The sequence below is a fragment of the Puma concolor genome, chromosome D4 (assembly GCF_028749965.1).
Source record: "Puma concolor isolate L17-30 chromosome D4, mPumCon1.1.hap2, whole genome shotgun sequence".
NCBI lineage: Eukaryota > Metazoa > Chordata > Mammalia > Carnivora > Felidae > Puma > Puma concolor.
Genome location: NC_141679.1, coordinates 82,810,983 through 82,833,008, shown reverse-complemented (window position 1 = coordinate 82,833,008; position 22,026 = coordinate 82,810,983). Strand labels below are relative to the sequence as shown.

The 22,026-nt window shown below is 37.6% G+C and overlaps 1 protein-coding gene, 1 long non-coding RNA gene and 1 other non-coding gene across 9 annotated transcripts in view; all 3 read left to right on the top strand.

Annotated features, from left to right (window-relative positions):
- RC3H2 (ring finger and CCCH-type domains 2) overlaps window positions 1-22,026 on the top strand; it is a 53,298-nt gene that overhangs the window by 17,535 nt on the left and 13,737 nt on the right. For all 7 annotated transcript variants that reach the window (XM_086683965.1, XM_086683967.1, XM_086683964.1 and 4 more), the window contains 6 exons: window positions 1,354-1,529; window positions 4,583-4,783; window positions 5,493-5,625; window positions 5,736-5,854; window positions 7,673-7,785; window positions 17,621-17,929. In XM_086683965.1, the coding sequence (XP_086540091.1) occupies window positions 1,354-1,529; window positions 4,583-4,783; window positions 5,493-5,625; window positions 5,736-5,854; window positions 7,673-7,785; window positions 17,621-17,929 (1,051 nt within the window). The remainder of the gene's footprint in view (window positions 1-1,353; window positions 1,530-4,582; window positions 4,784-5,492; window positions 5,626-5,735; window positions 5,855-7,672; window positions 7,786-17,620; window positions 17,930-22,026) is intronic.
- On the top strand, window positions 5,296-5,406 carry LOC112851825 (small nucleolar RNA SNORD90). Its single transcript, XR_003222824.1, has one exon. It is a non-coding gene; the product is annotated as a small nucleolar RNA SNORD90 (small nucleolar RNA).
- LOC147575048 (uncharacterized) lies at window positions 7,801-13,546 on the top strand. The gene is made up of 2 exons (XR_015243041.1): window positions 7,801-8,128; window positions 8,253-13,546. It is a non-coding gene; the product is annotated as an uncharacterized LOC147575048 (long non-coding RNA).

The window sequence follows — 22,026 nt, the reverse complement described above, 5'->3', positions numbered from 1 at the left end:
CTCACTTGGAAAAGGAGGGGTTTCAATTTTAATCCAGATTCTAGATGATCTCTCAGCTCTGAAGTCCCACTGTTTTAGTTGAGAACCAATGCATTTTTAATTTTTAATTTTGAAATGATTTCAGATTTACCTTAAAGTTGCAAGAATAGTGCAGAGAATTCCTGTATACTCCTTATCCATATTCATTAATTTTTATTACTGTTACATTTATTATATTACTTGCTCTTTTACTCTTTTCTGAGCCATTTGAGAAAAGCTTATATATTTCAGTGCCCCTTTATCCCTTAATATTTCAATGTATTTCCTAAAAACAAGGATACCATCTTAAACAGTAACAGTACCTTCATCAAATTTAGAGAATTTAAGTTACATACCATACTACAATGTAGTTCACATTCCAGTTTTTTCAATTATTCCAAAAATGTCTTTAATGGAATTTATTTTCTTTCAGAATGTTATCACTTACTGTATTTGTCATCTCTTTTTAGTCTTTAATCTGGAACCATTCTTTAGCCTTTCTTTGATGTTAGTATTCTTTCCTTTTTTTATGTTTATTTTTGAGAGAGGGAAAGAGCGTACATACATGGGGGAGGGGCAGAGAGAGAAGGAGACACAGAATCCCAAGCAGTCTCTATGCTCTGTGCTGTCAGCACAGAGCTTGACATGGGCCTCAAACCCCTGAGCCATGAGATCATGCCCTGAGCCCGTCAGATGCTTAACCAACTGAGCCACCCGGGTGCCCCTGATGTCGGTATTCTTGAAGAATACAGGCAGTTATTTTATTAAAAATTCCTTAATTTGAGTTTGTCTGATGTTCCCTCATGATTAGATTCAGATTATACTATGTTCATCCCTGGCTGGAAAACAACTCAATGCCTTCTTTAGATATTGCATCCAGAGGTTAATATCACTTTAAAATTATATACAAAATTGTTTTGACAGGCAAAGTTAACAGTCTCATGCATTAAATAAAAATTACCGTTTATCATGAGACTCCTATATTTCCTTTACCTTTTGTTTAATATGTCAGAGTATTTCCGTGTATTTTGTAAATGAGGATTTTTTCTTTGCGCTGTAACATTATCATTATCTAGTTGATTATTAAATACCAACAGAAAATACATTTTAAGTTCTGTTGACTTGTGTTCCAAATGGTTGGTCAGTAGAAATTATATTTTGTTTGATTACTTATTAAGTAAACTGTATTTTTGTATGTGGGATGTCTTCTTTTTGTACTAATGAAATACAGACTGTGGATAATGGAGACTGCCATGAACTAATACCCTGATAAGTCTGACAGACATGATATGCGAGTTTTCTCACTTAGCATGAATTCATGTTCCTTACTTCTAGCTATGCAAGAAGAGGCCTTGAAGCTGGTGTTGCTCGCATTAGAAGATGGTTCTGCTCTCTCAAGGAAAGTACTGGTACTTTTTGTTGTTCAAAGACTAGAACCAAGATTTCCTCAGGCATCTAAAACAAGTATTGGTCATGTTGTGCAACTACTGTATCGAGCTTCATGTTTTAAAGTAAGTAGCAAGCAACCGTCTAGACGTTACATGCCTTTGTGTGAGACAGAGGCTTTCTAGAATGGTCTAGAGGCTCCAGAAATGCAGAATGCTAACAAAAGTTAAAAGGAAACTTTGTTTTCCTTCTGCACCGTTTGTGTCTGTGATACTACCTTTTGGGAATAAAAATGTGTGAAGTTGTCAGTAACACAAAACAGAGCATAGGGAAATAGTGTGGTAAACTTGATTCTTGCGATAGTGAAAGTAGACTAAAGAAGCCTTAGTCAAATGAATTTACCATCTTAAAAGGGAAAACTACATAGCAGTGCATAAAAGTTGGTAAATGTTTCAACTTCCCATTATTTTATTCCCTGTTGTGGTTAGATTATGACCTTTAATCTGAAGATGGCCTATAATGTTGCCTTCAAGACGAGAGTGAAAAGTTGAGTTACTTGCCCCACTCTGCATTTAGGTGGTGTGATTTTTGTGTGTTTTGTTTTGTTTTGGTTGAGAAGACAGAAGAACCCCCGAGATATTTAGAAATGTAGTTCATTGTCTTACAAACTTTAGGTGGTTACAGGTACCAAGAGAAGTGGAAAGTAGGCTGAATCGTTAAAAGTTTCTGTGTGTTACAAGAGAATAGGTTGCTGGCTGGCTCTTGAGAAAAGCCCAAAGACTTGGAACTGGAAAGGCCCAATGGCTTCTATAAAAGTAAAACATCAAAATTTGAAGCCAAAGCTTATTTAGGCTATTTTGCTGGTTTTAATAGCCCAAGAGTGAAAACAGTAGAGATAGAAAAAAATTTTTTGGAAGACTGCTTAGTTTGAAATAGCAAGTAATTGCTGATAAAAATATGTTCAAATGAACTCACTTAGCTCCACTAATGAGGCTTGGACACTGTCTGCCTGATAGTTATAGTGCTTGATTTTGTGCCCTTAGAGTAACAATAGAAATGAATCTCTGGTTCCTCAAACATTATGCTTTTGGCTAAGCAACCAAGTTACAGAGATCATTTGTCATCCTGAAGTGACTGACTAGGTTCTCACACTCTATTCCTGATTTAATGTGTTTTATTTTGTTTTTTCCTCATAGGTATTATGCGGATTTGTGGTATATGACAGTCCTACATCTACAGTTGCTGCTAATATCTGACATTTGAATAACACTACTGTAGAAAGTGATTTCAATTTTATTCCTTATCTCACCTCACTGCCCTGTAGTTTAGCATGTTAAAGCAGTGTTTGAATTAATTAAAGGGTGTCTTGCTGACTTAACTGCCAAAAGACCTCTCTTGGGTGTCATTTACTCTAGTAAAGTCACCATTGTCAAAGGTCTTTCCTGATTTTATAGGCTTAGAGATGTGAATTTTGTGGATGCATACAGTAGATTCTTTCCTCAGAAACAGAACCACCCTAACCAAGGTCAAATACAATAGATGATGAGTTTTATTAATTTGTAATAAGAAGTGCAACTCTTACGTGACTTAAGTGATCATGTTGTAGATATTGTCCTACAGAAGAGTATCAAACCTTTGCTTCCTTAGCATGGAATTAGAACAAGGGGAGTTAATGATTCTAATGTTTGATGCAGTGGTTTCCACCTGAAGATACCCATCAGAATTATCTATGGAGTTTTTAAAAGTATACCATCCCCAGATACTCTGATGTGGTATATTTGATGTGGGATTTGAACATTCATAGATACTTTTTAATTATGTGGTCTTCCAAGTCAGGAATTGTGATTACCTGAAATTGTGGTTTTTAATGCTTCCCAGGTGATTTTGGTGCATGTTAGTAAGAACTTTAATAGGACCAGGCTCTATTAGCCACCCGTGTCCCTCTTTACTATTCAAATGGATAGAAGCTTTTGCTGCCTAAGAGGCACCCTGTAGCCTACATGGGATTTGGAAGAGTACTAGCATCCTCTGGTTCTTGGGTTTCTTTTTTCTATTTTTTAGGTTGGTAATTCTTTTGTTTCCTTATATTCCCACAGAGAATTGTGAACTGATGCTATTAACTCTCAGATGGTAACTTAATTTTCCCATCTTCATGTTCTTGGGGTCATATTATTGCTGCCTCATGTGCTAGCATAGCAATAGAAATAACCAGTAAGGTGGTCTGGGGATATTTTCATTTTACCAGTGACAAAATCATGATTTTGAACAGTTTGTTTTGTTCAATCTGAGTTTCACAATCTGTACCAGTTCTGGGTCTTCTGAATCCTAGCCAAGTTTCAAATTTCATTCTGCAAGTTTTAGATAAATGTGTATCATTTATTATAGAAATTGTCTAGTCATATACCTGCATGTTTGGATAATTAGTTTCAGTAGGATTATGAAACTCTGTAAACTTTTGAACTAATGTTTTTTAAATCACTTAAGTCAGGTATAAATTAAAGCTGTATAAATACCCTAATGATCATTTTTGTGGTGATAGAAGATTTCTAATATATGTGTACCCGTTGGCTGGACTGAATTGTCACTTGTCTGCTTAAAAGCCTTCCATGGCTTCCCATTCCCTTCAGGATAATATACAAATTTCTGACTACATTTTATAAGACCCTCTGTGATTCTTCTCCAGCCTGTATCTTAGCCCTTAATTCTCTGTGCTCTTTCATTTTTCTGTTTCACCACTTGCTATCATTCTAGGATTCTGTTTCTCAAGTGGAAGCTTCTATTCATTCTTCAAGACTCATCTCATGCAGCCTTCAAGTCGGGGAAACCTTTTCTGTTGCCCCTTCCTTCTCCCACCAGATTGAATTGCCTTTCCTTTGTGTTGCCATAGAGCATTATAATAGCGCTTATATTATAATTTTCTGTTTACAAGTGTCTTCTCTATCTGCTGCTCATCTCATTGAAGGAAGGCAAAACTATGTACTAGATTATGCAAGTTCTGCTTTGTTCCAAAAAGTATTTGTGATAAGGACATTATCTTCTTTGAACTTTCTTTTATGTTGTGTATGATATATAGTAGGTACCCCCCAACTCAAGCCCTCCCCCAAAAAGAATTGATTGGAGAAGAGGGGAGAGCAGACCAATTCTGATAGGTTTTTTTATCCTCCTTGTTATTTTTTAGGTTACCAAAAGGGATGAAGACTCTTCCTTGATGCAGCTAAAGGAGGAATTTCGGAGTTATGAAGCATTACGCAGAGAACATGATGCTCAAATTGTTCACATTGCTATGGAAGCAGGACTCCGCATTTCACCTGAGCAGTGGTCCTCACTTCTGTATGGTGACTTGGCACATAAATCACACATGCAGTCTATCATTGATAAGGTTTGTGAAATTAGCGATGCTTGTTTTAGATCATTGCTGTTCCATTGAAGAGCATTGCAATCTTCTGAAGGGAGTGAAGAGACAACTAGTTAAGAGATTTGTATGTTTTTAAATATTAGGCTTTTTTTTTTTAAGTCTATTTATTTTGAGAGAGAGAGAGAGAGAGCGCATGTGCACAAACACGTGTGGGGAGGGGCAGGGAGAGAGAATCCCAAGCAGGCTCCACACTGTCAGCGTGTAGCCCAGCTCCAGGCTTGAACTCACGAACCGTGAGACGATGATCTGAGTCAAAATCAAGAGTTGGATGCTTAACCAACTGAGCTACCCAGGCACCTCAAACATGAGCTCTTTAAATTATTTTATCTTTATTTCTTTTTACAGTGTTTTTAACTTTCAGAATAAACCAAGGAAGGCTATAGGGAACCAAATACAGGATATTAACATAAAAGAAGCTGACTTACATAGTTTGTTATTTGCCTGTATTCTGACCCCAGAGAGCTAATACAGCTTATAAATAAGTTTTCTAAGTGTCTAATGATGAAGTTCATAGGGCAGATTCTGAGGTGAAAATTTCATTCATCACTGATACTCCTACTATGGAATCTGAAGACACTTGAAAACCTGTTTAGTATGTTGGCTAAAAGAAGCATTCAGATATAAATGTGTCATAAGAACCAGAGTAAAAGCCATTCTGTTTTCTGTTTGTTAGCTGCAGTCTCCAGAATCATTTGCAAAGAGTGTCCAGGAATTGACAATTGTTTTGCAACGAACAGGTGACCCAGCTAACTTAAATAGACTGAGGCCTCATTTAGAGCTTCTTGCAAACATAGACCCTAATCCAGGTATGTGGAAAAATACCCAATTGCTTATACTTTTACTACCTTTGAGGTAAACAACACAAAAGAATTACTGCTAACAAAATCTCCCTCATTCCCTTGGTGGCTTTTTGTAGATGCTGTTTCACCAACTTGGGAGCAGCTAGAAAATGCAATGGTAGCTGTTAAAACAGTGGTTCATGGCCTTGTGGACTTCATACAAAATTATAGTAGAAAAGGCCATGAGACACCTCAGGTAAGCATCTTCATTGCACTTCTGATTGCTTTTATCTCTAATAGAGGTTCATCCTGAACAAATTGAACAAGGTTAATAGACTTCTTATGTGACTCCTATCTCTGTTCTTTTGGGAGAAACTCAAATTTTAGTACATCTGATAGGTAGTTAATAGCATAGCACCCAAATGTTTTTGACCAAGTATAGATTATTGATTTCTTCCAGGCATTTTGTTTCTTTTCTAATGTAGGGAAATTGTCACTTTTTTCTCCATTGCTCTCATATGAATGAGTTTCTATTTGTAAATATGTGGAATTTGAATTTTTAAAATATTTGCAGTGTGCATGAGAAGGAGTTTATGTTTAAGGTAGAATCTCTTTTATTCTAATAATGATGTTCATTTATTACGTTACTGTGAGTAATTTCCTATGTTATTTTACATACGTTATTTCTAATCCTCACAGCAAGATAATTGCTGTTCCCAAGCTGAAATTTAAAGAGATTAAGTAACATATCTAAGGTCATGGTGGCAGTAAGTGACAGAGCTGAGATCAGATCTACTCCAAAGTGATCTTTCCACTCTTCTAGCCTTATTCTACTAGAAAACATTATAATATTCAAATGTTAACTGGAAGAGAAATGTTTTCTCTTTTTATTTATTTATTAAAAAAATTTTTTTAATGTTTATTTATTTTTGAGAGACAGAGACAGCATGAGCAAGGGAGGGGCAGAGAGAGAGGGAGACACAGAATCCGAAGCAGGCTCCAGGCTCTGAGCTGTCAGCACAGAGCCTGATGTGGGGCTTGAATCCACGAACCATGATATCTTGACCTGAGCCAAAGTCAGACGCTTAACTGACTGAGCCACCCACGCACTCCTGTCTTTTTTTTTTTTTTAACTTTATTTGTTTTTGAGAGAGCAAGAGAGAGTGTTTGTTTGTGTAGGGGAGGGACCGAAAGAGAGAGAATCCCAAGTAGTCTCTGCTCTGTCAGCACAGAGCCCAATGTGGGGCTCCATCCTACGAACTGTGAGATCATAACCTGAGCTGAAATCAAGAGTCGGGACACTTAACCAACTAAGCCACCTAGGCACCCCAATAAATGTTTTATCTTATTAAGGTCACAGAAATAACAACGGTATCTTAAATTTTGATGCAACTGTAGCAAATATGATGGGGTTTTTATACTTTTCCGCATTGTTTTTGTGAACTTAAGCAGCTTCAAGAGTAAGAAGAGTGTTGTACTCTCAAGCTGACAAATAAATTGGTTTCATAAATGTTCACTCTTAGGGGAAATTGTATTCTATCTTTCTTGGGAAAGTTTAAGTGGACAAAGCTTATGGCTTTTTTAATTTTTTTTTTTAAGATTTATTTATTTATTTTGAAGGTGGGGGAGGGGCAGAGAGAGAGGGAGAAAGAATCCCAGGCAAGCTCTGTGTGGCTCAAACTCATGACCTGTGAGGTCATAACCCAAGCAAAGTCAAGAGTCAACGCTTAACTGACTGAGCCACCCAGGTGCCCTGCTTTTTAAATTATTTTGTATCATAATTTTAAAACAGCAATCAATCTATGAGAAAATCTTTTATTTTTGTGGTCATTGTGTTGTCTGACAAATAAATAGACATAACATCTGAACCAGTTTCAGGTAATCCTCAGAAGGAATGTCTGAAATACCAATTTAAAGTTACGCTGTGTACTATGTAACAGGAAATGGTGGAATGGCAGTTGTTTCAGCACAAGAATTACTTTTCTGATGTGATAAAGAATTAAAGGCGGTAATCATAAAATTCTGAAGTCCCAGGAGTCCTCACTTTTTCACACACTGATTTTCTGTTTTGTAGCCTCAGCCAAACAGCAAATACAAGACTAGCATGTGCCGAGATCTGCGTCAGCAAGGAGGGTGTCCCCGAGGAACAAATTGTACTTTTGCCCATTCTCAGGAAGAGCTTGAAAAGTAAGTTACGAGAATTCTTTTTCATATAGGTTTAATTTTGGGTCATTATGAAAGTGTTCTATGTAGTCTCAAAGTTTCTGATGAGTTTCAAAAATGTGATTAAGTTCACATTGTAGACTTCTTTATATTGCAAGATAATCTTTTCTTTTGAAACTATAGCGTCTTGCTTCTGGAAGCAAGATTAGCATAAATGACTTAGAACCTTATTTAAGGGTCATACTTTTAATAACCATTATATAGCTGGAATCCATGTTTTTGCTAAGCACCTGTGCAGAAGTACCCTATGTGCAATCTTATTTGCTCAGTTTCAGTTAACGATAACAGCAAAATCCCAGGTAAAACCGTACTGCAGATACATTTTCTTTTTTTTTTTTTTTTAATTTTTTTTTTCAATGTTTTTATTTATTTTTGGGACAGAGAGAGACAGAGCATGAACGGAGGAGGGGCAGAGAGAGAGGGAGACACAGAATCGGAAACTACATTTTCTTTTTATGACTTTTGGTCTTCTTAATGTTCTTTTTTCTTCATCTTTTCTCCTCTGGGTAATCCTTCTTTCTGTGTCCATTTACTCCACACGTAGAAGTAAATCAATATAAGCTATATTACATATTGTCCAAGTTTTTGTTGTTTTTTAACCAAACATTCATCATTGAGATCTTGCCAAAAAATTGATTCCCGCCTTTCTATTGAATAACTGGCCTGTGTGTCAACTCTTAATGGACATCTCCCTTTTGTTTTTAGACACTTTATTTTTTTTTATTTTTTATTTTTTTAAGTAGGCTTCACACCCAGCGAGGAGCCCAACATGAGGCTTGAACTCATGACCGTGAGATCAAGACCTGAGCTGAGATCAAGAGCCAGACATTAAACAGACTGAGCCACTCAGGCACCCTGTTTTTACACTTTAAACTTGAGTTGAACTAATTTTCTCCTCCCATACATCCTCTCCCACTTTCCATTCTGCTCTCCCCCAGTGTGCCCTGTCCAGCCAGTTACATATACCATGTTAAAGGAATCGTCTTTGTTACCTTTCCCTCACCTGCTTGTCTGAGTCACCAAGGTAGTTCAGTATTTTTGTTTCTGAACTCTTCTTTCCAGCCTTACAGTCCAAGCTATCATCCCTTTTCTCAATCCACCATTGCCTCCTAGTCTTACAGTTATTGTTGCCACCCCACTCCCATTATTCCCCACAAAATGGAGAATTTTATGCATAAGGCTCATTGCAGATAATGAGAACAGGTTGTTTCTCAATTACTCTGTGGATAAAGTTATAAAATCTAGATTGTGGATCCTGGATCATCTGTGTGCCTACCTTTCTGATCTCATCGCACAGTGCTCCTGAATTGTATTCTATGCTCAGGCCACACTTCTCTTCTGTCAGTGCCTGGAATGCACCATGCTCTTCTACATAATGCTCTTCCTTCTGGCCTTGCCTTTGGAGCTTCTCTTTTGCCTACCTTACTCTTCACTTATTCAGGGGGATCCTCCCCTGACAAAGGTTCCTCTTTATCATACCAATCAAAATTATGATTAACTTACGATAAATTTTAGTGGATGGCAGACTTTTATGTAAAGGTCCAGATAGTAAATATTTTCAGTTTGGTGGATCACATGGTGATCTGTGTCACAGTCACTCAATTCTGCCATTGTAGCAAAAAAGCGACCATTGTGCATAAAATTGGCATGGGTATATACTTTATTTACAACAAACAGGCAACTTTGGCCTCTGGCCTCTATCGACTGCCTTACTGTGGAGTACCCTCCATGGACTATATTTATCTTGTTTATTACTTATTACTATTTCCTCAGTTGCTAGCACTGGACCCTGTACATAACGAGCTCCACAGCAGCAGCAATCTGATAGAAGATATGTGTGTGTGCATTAGAAAGAAGAGTAGAAACATGTGTCTCCTCCTGTTTTTACTCCCTACGGAAGAGCCTGGAGAGGTTGCAGGGGTCCTAAGACAAAAAGACGCTGTTTGCACCCAGTCTAAGCAGCTTTCTATACAGAGTTTTACATCAGGATGATTTTTGAGGCTCTAGGAAATCTATTGAGCTTGCCCATACCTGAAATAGAGCTTCTTAGCTAAAGTAGAAGTTTTTAGGGGACTTTCTTGGGAGTTGTTAGACTTAAAAAAGTCAGAGGAGGGGCGCCTGGGTGGCTCAGTCACTTAAGCATCCAGCTCTTGATTTCAGCTCAGGTCATGATCTCACAGTTTGTGATTCGAGCTCCCCGTTGCTTGGGACGCTCTCTTTCCATCTTTCTCTTCCCCTTCCCACTCGCATGTGCTCTCTCTGTCTCTCAAAAATAAATATTTAAAGAAAAGAAATAAAGAAAAGTTTATTTAAAAAAAAAGTCAGAAACTGTGATTTCATTGCCTTGCCACCCATAACTGGTGTCCCATCTGAAAATCCATTTTACCTCCTGTACCTTCAAGCTGGCTTTCTACTCTCCATCTCTTGTGCCTACTTTACAATTTTATTATCTCTTGACTGAAATTATATTAGTAGTAAAAAAAAATAATAGCCAAATTAATTGGTCACATTTTTGTGTAATGCTGTTTTTAGTGTTTCACGTGTGTTTACCTAGTTTATCAATTTTAGTTCTCTACTGGCCTTTTACCTGGCATCTCCTTATGTTCAACCTATTTCATTGCTACCAAGATTTTCTCTTGCAAATAATTGTCTGATCGTGTCCACGTCTGCTTTAAATTCTTAATTGGTACCTCAGTATAGCAAAGGATCTAGTCCTAATCTAGCTTTGTAGCCTTACTCCACCTTTTGCAGTCTTTATTTTTTTAAGCTACATCTAGTTAATCACTGTTTACTACTGCACAAATTCTTGCATTCTTCTTTCCCTTGCACGTGTTTTTCCCTTTATCATATGCTTATCTCTTTTCTGTTTGGAGAGCTCCTAGTTATACTCAGAGGTCCTCTTCCTTCTGAGGACTTCTCTGACTTCCAAGCCAGTGTTAGTTGCTTCCTTCACTGTGCTGTTGTAGTGCTCTATACATAGTCACTGTATAATGTCAGTTCTCTTGTCATATTGCAGTTATTTATTTGCACGTGTGTATTTTAACTGGACTTCACTTATCTTATGAGTAATTCATCTTGATATTTTTTGCACATAGCAAGTGTCTGATATGTAAATTTAGTATATTTATGTTGAAAGGACAGATAATCTACAATTCATATTTCTAGCTGGCTTCACATTCTCTGTTGCTGTTTGAAAAAAGAAGAGAAAAAAACAGGATGATACAAAGGATTAAGAAAGTGAGATGTCACTATCCTATTGGTTAAAAAATACATGTTGCTGTGTATCTCTGAGCTTTTTGAGGGTGGAACCTTTGTCTTAGTTCACATAATACACCAGGAGCTCTGCAAACATTTGTTTTACTTAAATTAATTTTACTCCAGCCTGCTTTCTCTACTGTGCATTTCTCTAACCAAACTAAATGTAAATGCCCAGCAGTCTCTCCTAAAGTAAATATTTAGGTGACTGTATTTGAGAATGTAGAGTATTAGAATCCTATTTCTAAGAATTGGCTGCATTCTGGAGAATAACAGAAGCCTAGAATCAATCAGCTCAGCAAACATAAAAATGATTGCTAAGTGCTGGGTACTTTTTTGAGGTGCTTCTAGTGAGGAAAGAGGCACAGTAAACACGTAAACACAATTTCAGTTAGTGATACAATGCTATAAAGTCTGAGGTGGAAACAAGCTTGGCAGGCTTGGGAATTAGAAGCAAGACCAGTGTGTCTGGAAGATGGAGAATGATAGGGATGACAAAAGATAAGGCTAGAGAGGCAGGCCACATCACACTGGCTTTGATGACCATGGCGAGGAATTTGGAAGACATAACAGGGTTTTATTCAAATGCAACGATGAGATTTTTTAATCTTACATATTTATTTAAGTAAGCTGTATGCCCAGCATGGGGCTGGAACTCACAACCCTGAGATTAAGAGTCTCATGCTCCACCGACTGAGCCAGTCAGGCATCCCACAACAATGAGATTTTAACTTTGTCTTAGAAATGTCACCCTAGAGTCTGCATGGCTCGAGACCAATGAAATACTATAGTGGTTCAGGTACAAGATTGGTAGCTTGGACCTACAACTATAGTAATGGAAATGATGAAAAGTGGTCAGATTTGGGATATATATTTGACGAACTGATAGGTTGAATGTGGACTATAAAGAAAAGAATCAAGAATGACTCCAGGGTTTGGGATCTGTATAATCAAGTAGTGTTTTAACTTAGATGGGAAATGCTTTTGGAGGTAGAAAATCAGTGGTTAGTTCTTCTCTTGGCCATATGAAGTCAGAGGCTTACTCCCTGTTCACGCAACAAATATTTATTGAACACACAGTGTGCACCAGGCAGTGTATTATATGCTGAAGATAGAGAGGTCAGTCAGAAAGGCAAAAATCCTTGCTCTCATGGGGCTTACTTTGTTGTAGAGAAGATTGACATACAGCAAATAAATACAAAATATAATATCTGGTACTGATTGGTGCTATGAAGAAAAATGACACAAGGTATGGAGAAAGAATGGTTGGGAAAGGGGAGATATTTTAGATGAGGTTGTCTGGGAAGGGATATCAGAGGATATGGCATGTAAGCAGACACCTGAATGAAGTGATGGTGCACTAGAATAAAAAAGATCATTATAGGAGTGAAGTCTTTGGAAAGGCAGATATGCTTGGGACCTGGGGCACAAGTGGAGAGATTGGACCTCGTTAGAACCCCAGTGGCAAGATTGACCTGAGTTAAGAGCAGGAGCTCTTCATCTCTTTTTAGGAGGAGGATGTAGCTACAGGTCAGGAAGCTTCCTGGAATTGGTGGTGAAAGAAGTAAGTCTCCTCTGGCTTCATCTGTTTTGTCTGTCAAGTGGGAGGCAATGTCATCAGCAGTGGAGGTAGAAAGGATGTTAGAGATGGGAAAGGGAATTTAGTAGAGAAGTGTGTTAGTGTATTGCTTGGCCATTTTAAATAATTGATCAGAATTTTGAAGAGAGTCTAGAGAGCATGATAGCATGGTTTTTCTCCACCAATGTTCAGCTGCCTGGAAGCAGGCACAGAGTAAGAGAATATGTGAAGAACTGGATTAGGGTTTTACCAGGAGTTCAACACAGGGAGTGGGCCAAGGGAGTTGAAGTATTTATAAGGGAGGGACAAATGGTGGATAGTGGATTCTAAGCTGAGTAAGGCAGGGAGTGAAGACTTGACGGAGCTCAAAAGGTGATTTTAAAAGAATAAGGAAGTAATTGGCATTTTCAAATGTGAGGTCTGGATTTGAAGTCCAAGTCTTTAGCTGCCTAGATGCTAGGAGCCCAGTATGTACTGCTACTTGCCACATATTTTACCTCCTTTAGTTAAGGTTTTACTTCTTACAACTCCTTATCTTTTAAGGTACTTGGAATTAAAATTTTATTTTTTGCCTGCCAGAGTAATCTTAAAGGTAGCTGAGATTTGTCCTTTGAGGATGGAAAGCAAAGAGCAGCTGGCTATTTTGTATAAGAACCTTTGAGGTGAAAAATGAAGAGCAGGTTTCAGAGAGCATGTTGAGGAAAACACAGGCCCCTCCATGCCAGCAAAATATAGGTCTACTTATACCCGTCCTTCTTAAAGAAGTAATCAGTGGCCAGATCAATGAAACCAGAAGCTGGTTCTTTGAAAGAATTGACAAAAATGATAAAGACATAGCCAGTTTGATCAGAAAGAAAAAGGAAAGGACCCAAATAAATCAAGGATAAAAGACAAGAGATCACAACCAGCACAGCAGAAATAAAAACAATACTAAGACAATATTATGAGCAATTATTTGCCAATAAAATGGGCAATCTGGAAGAAATGGACAAATTCCTAGAAACATATAAACTACCAAAACTGAAACAGGAAGAAATAGAAAATTTGAACAGACCCATAACCAGTAAAGAAATCGACTTAGTAATCAAAAGTCTTCCAAAAAACAGCAGTCCAGGGCCAGATGGCTTTCCAGGGGAATTCTACCAAACATTTAAGGAAGAGTTAACACCTATTCTCTTGAAGCTGTTCCAAAAAAATAGAAATGGAAGGAAAACTCCCAAACTCTTTTTATGAAGCCAGCATTACCTTGGTTCTGAAACCAAAGTCCCCACTAAAAAGAAAAGTATAGACGAATTTCCCTGATGAACATGGATACAGAAGTCCTCAACAAGATACTAGCCAACTGGATCCAAGAATACATGAAAAAAATTACCCTGATCAAGTGGGATTTATACCTGGGATGCAGGACTGGTTCAACATCCACAAAGCAATCAGTGTGATTCATCACATCAATAAAAGAAAGGACAAGAACCACATGATCCTCTCAATAGATGCAGAGAAAGCATTTGACAAAATACAGCATCCTTTCGTGATAAAAGACCTCAAGAAAGTAGGGGTAGAAGGATCATACCTCGAGATCATAAAAGCCATATATATGAAAGACCCAACACTAATACCATCCTCAATGGGAAAAACTGACAGCTTTACCCCAAGGTCAGGAACAAGACAAGGATGTCCACTCTCACCACTGTTATTCAACATAATATTGGAAATCTTAGCCTCAGCAGTCAGACGATACAAAGAAATAAAAGGCATCCAAATCAGCCAGGAGGAGGTCAAACTTCCACTCTTCACAGATGACATGATACTCTATACAGAAAACCCAAAAGATTCCACCAAAACACTGCTAGAATTGATTCATGAATTCAGCAAAGTTGCAGGATATAAAATCAATGCACAGAAATCGGTTGCATTCCTATACACCAACAATGAAGCGACAGAGAAATCAAGGAATTGATCCCATTTACAATTGTACCAATTGTATCTAGGAATAAATCTAACCAAAGAGGTGAAAAATCTATATACTGAAAACTATAGAAAGCTTATGAAAGAAATTGGAGAAGACACACACAAAAAATGGAAAAATATTCCATGCTTTTGGATAGGAAGAACAAATATTGTTAAAATGTCAATACTACCCAAACCAATCTACATCGTCAGTGCAGTACCTATCAAAATAACACCAGCATTCTTCACAGAGCTAGAACAAACAATCCTAAAATTTGTATGGAACCAGAAAAGACCCCAAATCGCCAAAGCAATCTTGAAAAAGAAAATCAAAGCAGGAGGCATCACAATCCCAGACTTCAAGCTGTGTTACAAAGCTGTAATCATTAAGACAGTATGGTACTCACACAAAAACAGACACTCAGATCAGTGGAACAGAATAGAGAACCCAGAAATGGACCCACAAACATATGGCCAACTAATCTTTGACAAAGCAGAACAGAATATCCAATGGAATAAAGACAGTCTCTTCAGCAAGTGGTGTTGGGAAACCTGGATGGCGACATGCAGAAGAATGAACCTGGACCACTTTCTTACACCATACACAAAAATAAACTCAAAATGGATGAAAGACCTAAACATAAGACAGGAAGCCTTCAAAATCCTCGAGGAGAAAGCAGGCAAAAACCTCTGATCTTGGCCGCAGCAGCTTCTTACAACACGTCTCTGGGAGTAAGGGAAACAAAAGCAAAAATGAATTATTGGGACCTTATCAAAATGAAAAGCTTCTGCACAGCAAACGAAACAATCAGCAAAACTAAAAGTCATCCAATGGAATGGGAGAAGATATTTGCAAATGACATACCAGATAAAGGGTTAGTATCCAGAATCTATAAAGAACTTATCAAACTTAACATCCGAAAAACAATCCAGTGAAGAAATGGGCAAAAGACATGAATAGACACTCCTCCAAAGAAGATATCCAGATGGCCAACCGACACATGAAAAAATGCTCAACATCACTCATCATCAGGGAAATACAAATAAAGCCACAGTGGGATACCACCTCACACCTGTCAGAATGGCTAACAATAACTCAGGCAACAACAGATGTTGGCGAGGATGCGGAGAAAGAGGATCTCTTTTGCACTGCTGGTGGGAATGCAAACTGGTGCAGCCACTCTGGAAAACAGTATGGAGGTTCCTCAAAAAATTAAAAATAGAACTATCCTACAAGCCAGCAATTGCACTACTAGGTATTTATCCAAGAGATACAGGTGTGCTGTTTCAGAGGGGCATATGCACTCCAATGTTTATAGCAGTGCTATTGACAATAGCCAAAGTATGGAAAGAGCCCAAATGTCCACTGATGGATGAATGGATAAAGAAGATGTGGTGTGTGTGTGTGTAATGGGAGTATCACTCGGCAATCAAAAAGAATGAAATCTTGCCATTTACAACTATGTGGATGGAACTAGAGGGTATTACGCTAAGCGAAATTAGAGAAAGAAATATCATATGATTTCACTCATGTAAGGACTTTAAGATATAGAACAGATGAACATATGGGAAGGGAAGCAAAAATAATATAAAAACAAGGAGGGGGACAAGACATAAGAGACTCTTAAATACAGAGAACAGAGGGTTACTGGAGGGGTTGTGGGAGGGGGGATGGGCTAAGTGGGTAGGGGCATTAAGGAATCTACTCCTGAAATCGTTGTTGCACTATATGCTAACTAACTTGGATGTATTTAAAAATAAATAAAATAAAATAAATAAATAAATAAATTAATTAATTAATTAATTAAAAAAAAGGAAAAAGAAAGTAGTCAGTCGCTCTCCAGAATCTCTTAAGATGACTTACATAAACTGACCTGTTGTCTTTTTTTAACTTTGTGTTCAGTCACTTCATCCTCAGCCAGTCTGATCTGGGGACACTTCTCTTTTATTGAGCTCCACCTGCCTCTGTCAGTGTGTGTGTGTGTGTGTGTGTGTGTGTGTGTGTGTGTGTGTGTGTGTGTGAGAGAGAGAGAGAGAGAGAGAGAGGGAGGGAGGGAGGGAGGGAGGAGACGTGCACGAGAGAGAGGGAGAGCAGGAGAGAGGGGAGATGGAGACTAGCGGGATTGAATAATGAGGTTGTTTATAGATACTGAGGGACTGAAAGGGAGACTATTGTGAAGGCATTGCTCATCACTAACACTATTTATATTTAATTACCTTTTGTTTGATTATAACATTAATATCAGATTAATTTAGGCATATGTAATTATGGCTCCAAATGTGTGTAAACTTTTTGTTCATGTAACAGTTGTTCACCACTTTAAAGTTTTGGAACCTTGACTAGGACTACATTATAATGAAGTTTTTGTTGTACAAGTGGAAACAGATTTTCTTAAATGGAGTCCCAAGATCAAATTGCTTTATGTATTGAAAGTGTTATACCTGACCACCATAAATAAAACTATGAATTCAATATCAGAAAATTCTGTTCTTAATCCAGATGCTTTTTACATTAGGCATAAACTAATCTGGTGTAGTGTTTAAGAACGAGTTTTGGTTTTATAATTTTTTTAATTTATATAATGCTCTAACATTTGGTAACAACAGAATTTTGTCAACTCTTGCATACCTTTCTTCTTCATTCTACATTCTTAAATAGATTTGGTATGGTTCCTTTCATTTTTACATAGTGTACTTTTTATTGCAATTATACAAAATTTTCAAAAGGATCTCTTCCCATTCACTCATCAGGCTTCTTTGATACATGTGTATTTTGCTTGCTACATTAATTACATGTCTACGTGTGTGTGTGTGTGTGTGTGTGTGTGTGTGTGTGTTTTCATGTGACATCTAACAGCAGAGTTTGGTGTAGACTGTATTTGATATTTAGCTGATGAAACTTTTTTTCAAAGCTATTTCCTCCTATTTAAATCTTTTCCCGTTGTCTTCCCCCCCCCCCCCTTCCAGGGTAAATTTAGTGCAATATTCACCAATATATGTTGATTGTTTTTGAAACAGGTATCGATTAAGGAACAAAAAGATCAATGCAACTGTAAGAACATTTCCTCTTCTAAATAAAGTTGGTGTAAACAACACTGTCACAACCACAGCCGGAAATGTCATTTCTGTCATAGGAAGTACTGAAACAACGGGGAAAATTGTTCCAAGTACAAATGGAATTTCAAATGCAGAAAACAGTGTTTCCCAGCTAATCCCACGTAGTACTGACAGTACTTTAAGAGCTCTGGAGACTGTGAAGAAAGTGGGGAAGGTTGGCACTAATGGTCAGAACGCAACTGGGCCTTCTGCAGAGTCTGTAACTGAAAAGTAAGTATTAGGTAAAAATGGTTACTGTGAGTTACTCAGCCTTTTGAGAAATGACTGAGTATTTTAATTTATCCTAAGGGAAAGGAACTAATCAGAATTTTTAATGCATAATCTTCACCTAGTGGAAAAAGCACTTGAATCCCCCAAAATTTGAGTTCTAGTCCTGGCTCTGCAGTTGAAAAGCTCTGTGACCTTAGAAAGTCAATTCAGCTCTGGGTTTTGTTTTCCTTGACTGTAAACTGAAGAGTTTGGACCAGAATTGGGTTTTTTCCACACTAGATCTTTGAACTTTAGGATCGTATACAGAGGGGTACCAGAAAGGGGCTAAATAGAAACCTCAGCAAGGTGAGATTCTAAGCCTCCAGCTTCTGCTTCACTCAGAACAGTCTATTCTATATTCTTTAATGATGTGTAGTAGCTAAGAGGGGGCTCTTGGGAGGCAAACTCCCTGGGTTCAAATTCTGGCTCGCTGTTTTCTAGCTGTTTGAACTTAGGCTAGTTAATCTGTCTCCCTCAATTTACTCATCCACAAAATTCATACAGTAATAGTAACTACTACACAGGTTGGTTGCACAGATTAAGTGAATCACTATTGCAGTGTGCATTGAACAGTACCTCAATATCTTGTTGTTATTACCACCAATATTTTCAGGTTTCAGCATAAGGAAGAGTTTTGGTTCTTTAAGAAAAAAGTTTTAAAACTTTCTGACCATCTGAGTTACTTACACCTCAGAAATCTCATGCTTTGGTATTGTTTTAGGGTCTCAGTTAAATCATGTTCCGATTTTGTTGCCCCTGAATAGTCGGTCAGCATTTATTATATGCCTTCTAGGAACAAAGTATTATGCTAGTGATTTCATATAATAAACAATGGGTAGGTAAGCAATTATATTCTTTATTTCTGCAGTTAGCATATGATAGGAGGATTTGTTTATTGGAGGATCCTTACAGTTTTCTCTGGGAGAGATGTTTAGAAATGACATGTCAGAGAACATTGTCTAGTTAGCAAATGATATTTGAACATTCATTCTGAGCTATGTTCTTGTCACACTTGAAAATACAGGACTGTATAAGATCTCTTTTCCTTTAAGAAACTTACGAGAGTATAGTTGTGGAGACAGCATTTACACAAATGAAGCAAAATTGGAATTGGATGAAAGAACAGGAATATTTTATATTGCTGGGAAAAATATGGTGGATTTCAGAAAAAGAAACAGCATAATATGGGTCAAATTTGTTGGTAATTATTTGGAATATTGAAGAGACCAGCCTTTTAGAACAGGAAGTTTATGTTAGGGACTGGTTAAAATAAGATTAGATAGGTAGGTTGCACCAGATTATGGAGACCTTGTGTTACATATATGTTTAGAAAATGAGCTTTTGAAGGTTTTTGGCAAGGTAACCTAGAACTGTTTTATATCCATACGAGTGGAATGTATTCAGCCGTAAAAAAAAAAAAAAAGGAGTAAATACTAATACATACTACAGTCAATGTGGATGAACCTCGAAACTGTTAAGTGAAAGAAGCTAGATACAAAAGGCCATATATTACAGAGTTCTATTTATGGTAGTGTCCAGAATAGGCAAATCCAGAGAGACAGAAAGTAGATGAGTAGTTGCCAGGGGCTGTGGAGTGCATGCTAATGAGTAGAGATTTCTCTCAGGGCTGATGAAGGTGTTTCAGAATGAGGTAGTGGTGATGGTTGTTGCACAACCTTGTGAATATACCAAAACTCACTGAATTATACACCTTAAAAAGTAAATCCTATCCCAATTTTTTTTTTAATTATAGACTAAGGGAACAACTTGAAAAAATAAATAAATCATTAATTCATTCAAAAATTAGGAATCTTCTATGTGCCCAACACCAGCCAGCAGGTAGAAGTAATGAAAATGAACTAAATAATACTACTCCCTGCCTCTGAGGGTCTTACAGTGTGGTTTGGAGGCAGACATAAACAGATATTATATAATACGTTCTGATAGGTACTATAATGGAGTTGTGTTCCAAGTGTTATTGGAACACAAAAAGTAATAATATTCTATAGGGAGTTATTATGAAAGACTCCCTAGAGGTAAAATGAGCCCAGGAAGACCTGAGGTAGTTCCAAAAGTATGGATAGTTGGGAAGGAAAGATCTTATCAGGACAGGAAGCAGCCCTGGCAAAATCTGGTAGGCAGGAGAGGGGTGCTGCAAAGGAGAGCCTGGAATCCTGAGAGCCATGTAGGCTACAGCTGTAGTAATCTAGCTGTCTGTCTGGAATGTGGCTGAAGGTTAGCTTTTTCCTTAGTCTCATTTTTGTGGATAGCTTGCATGATCACGTGAGGGCTGTGAATCTTGTCATGGATTTTGATGCCTTTTCGCTGACAAGTCTAAAAATTTGCCATTTCTTTTTATGTTTATTTTTGAGAGAGAGAGAAAAAGTGTGAGTGGGGAAGGGATGGGTGGGGGGAGACAGTATCTGAAGGGGGCTCTGCTGACAGCAGACAGCCTGATGTGGGGGCTCAAACTCACGAACCACAAGATCATGACCTGAGCCAAAGTTGGACGTTAAAGCGACTGAGCCACCCAGGTGCCCCCTAAAGTTTGCCATTTTAAAGTACTTATCCCAATTTGACAGTATATAACCTTTTGATATGGAAGGACCAGATGATCTATGTAAAGCATGTAGCATAGAGCCTGGAATGTGCTCAGTAATTGCTCGATAAGAGTTATATTACTGTTACAAGGAAATCCTAATTATTTTCCTTGTTGCCTTTATTTAAGTTCAAAGAATAAATATAGCCCTAAAATATCTTTAAACTGTAAGTCAGTAAATTTGTATCTGCTATTATTACCCACAGTTCCTTAGTTATTTCCATTTTACACATAAAAGTAAACATCTGCTAGACTAATCTGCTGTGCTAGACTTAAAAGCAGCCCATACTTGTTTGTATTCTAGCTTTAAAAGGGCTTCTCTAGTTTGAGAAAAACCCTTTAATCTACTTGGGATGCAACATATTGAGTTCCTGCATCATTAACAAGTTCTTTTTCTGGAGTCACCACATATTTAAGCTCTGCCAAAGTTTGACTTCTCAGTAGGGCATAAGAAAGACGTGGTGAGATCCTCTGGAGCTGATTGCCTGGTGACTCAACAAAGAAAATCCCTGGTTAAAAAAGATAAAAAGTTTGGTTATTTTGCATCAATTGAATGAGTAACCATATATTGGCATTTCACTCATCCACTCTATTATGTGGCAGGAACTATTTCATTTTTTCAACAGATATTTTTACTGAATGACTACTGTATGCCAGGAATTCTTCTAGATGTAACAGTTAACTTTTCTAGATGTAACTTTGGATAGACAGCAGTTAACAAAATGGACAAAAATGGCCTTTTCTCAAGGAGTTTACATTTTAATCCATCTATCTCTTAATAGAACAGTCCTTCTTTTACATGTCTGTCGTCTTTGTCCCAGAGAATTCTGGTAGACTACAGTGGCTCTTGAACAATACAGGGATAGGGGACACTTTTGACTTCCTCAAAATGTAACTACTCATAGCCTACTATTGACCAGAGGCCTTACTGATAACATATTATCAATTAACACATATTCTGTAGGTTGTATGTACTGTATATCGTATTCTTGCTGTAAAGTTAGCTAGAGAAAAGAAAAGGTCATCAATAAAATACAAGGAGGGGCACCCTGGCTGGTTTAGTCCGCAGAGCATGGGACTCTTGATCTAGGGGATGTGAATTTGAGCCTCACGTTGGGGGTTGAGTTTACTTAAAACAACAACAACAAAAAGATATTTTAAAAAAGAAAATACATTTACAGTACTATTCATTGAAAAAAGTCTGCATATAAATGGACCCGTGCAGTTCAAACCTGTGTTGTTCAAGGGTTAACTGTAGTTATTGAACAATAAATTTAAGGGTGAACCTGTTGAATAGGACTTTTTAAAAATTTTTTTAAATGTTTATTTTTGAGAGAGAGAAAGAGAGGGACAGAGCATGAGTGAGGAGGGAGAGAGAGAGAGGAGAGAGAGAGAGAGAGAGAGAGAGAGAGAATCCAAAGCAGGCTCCAGGCTCTGAGAGAGAGAGAGAGAGAGAGAG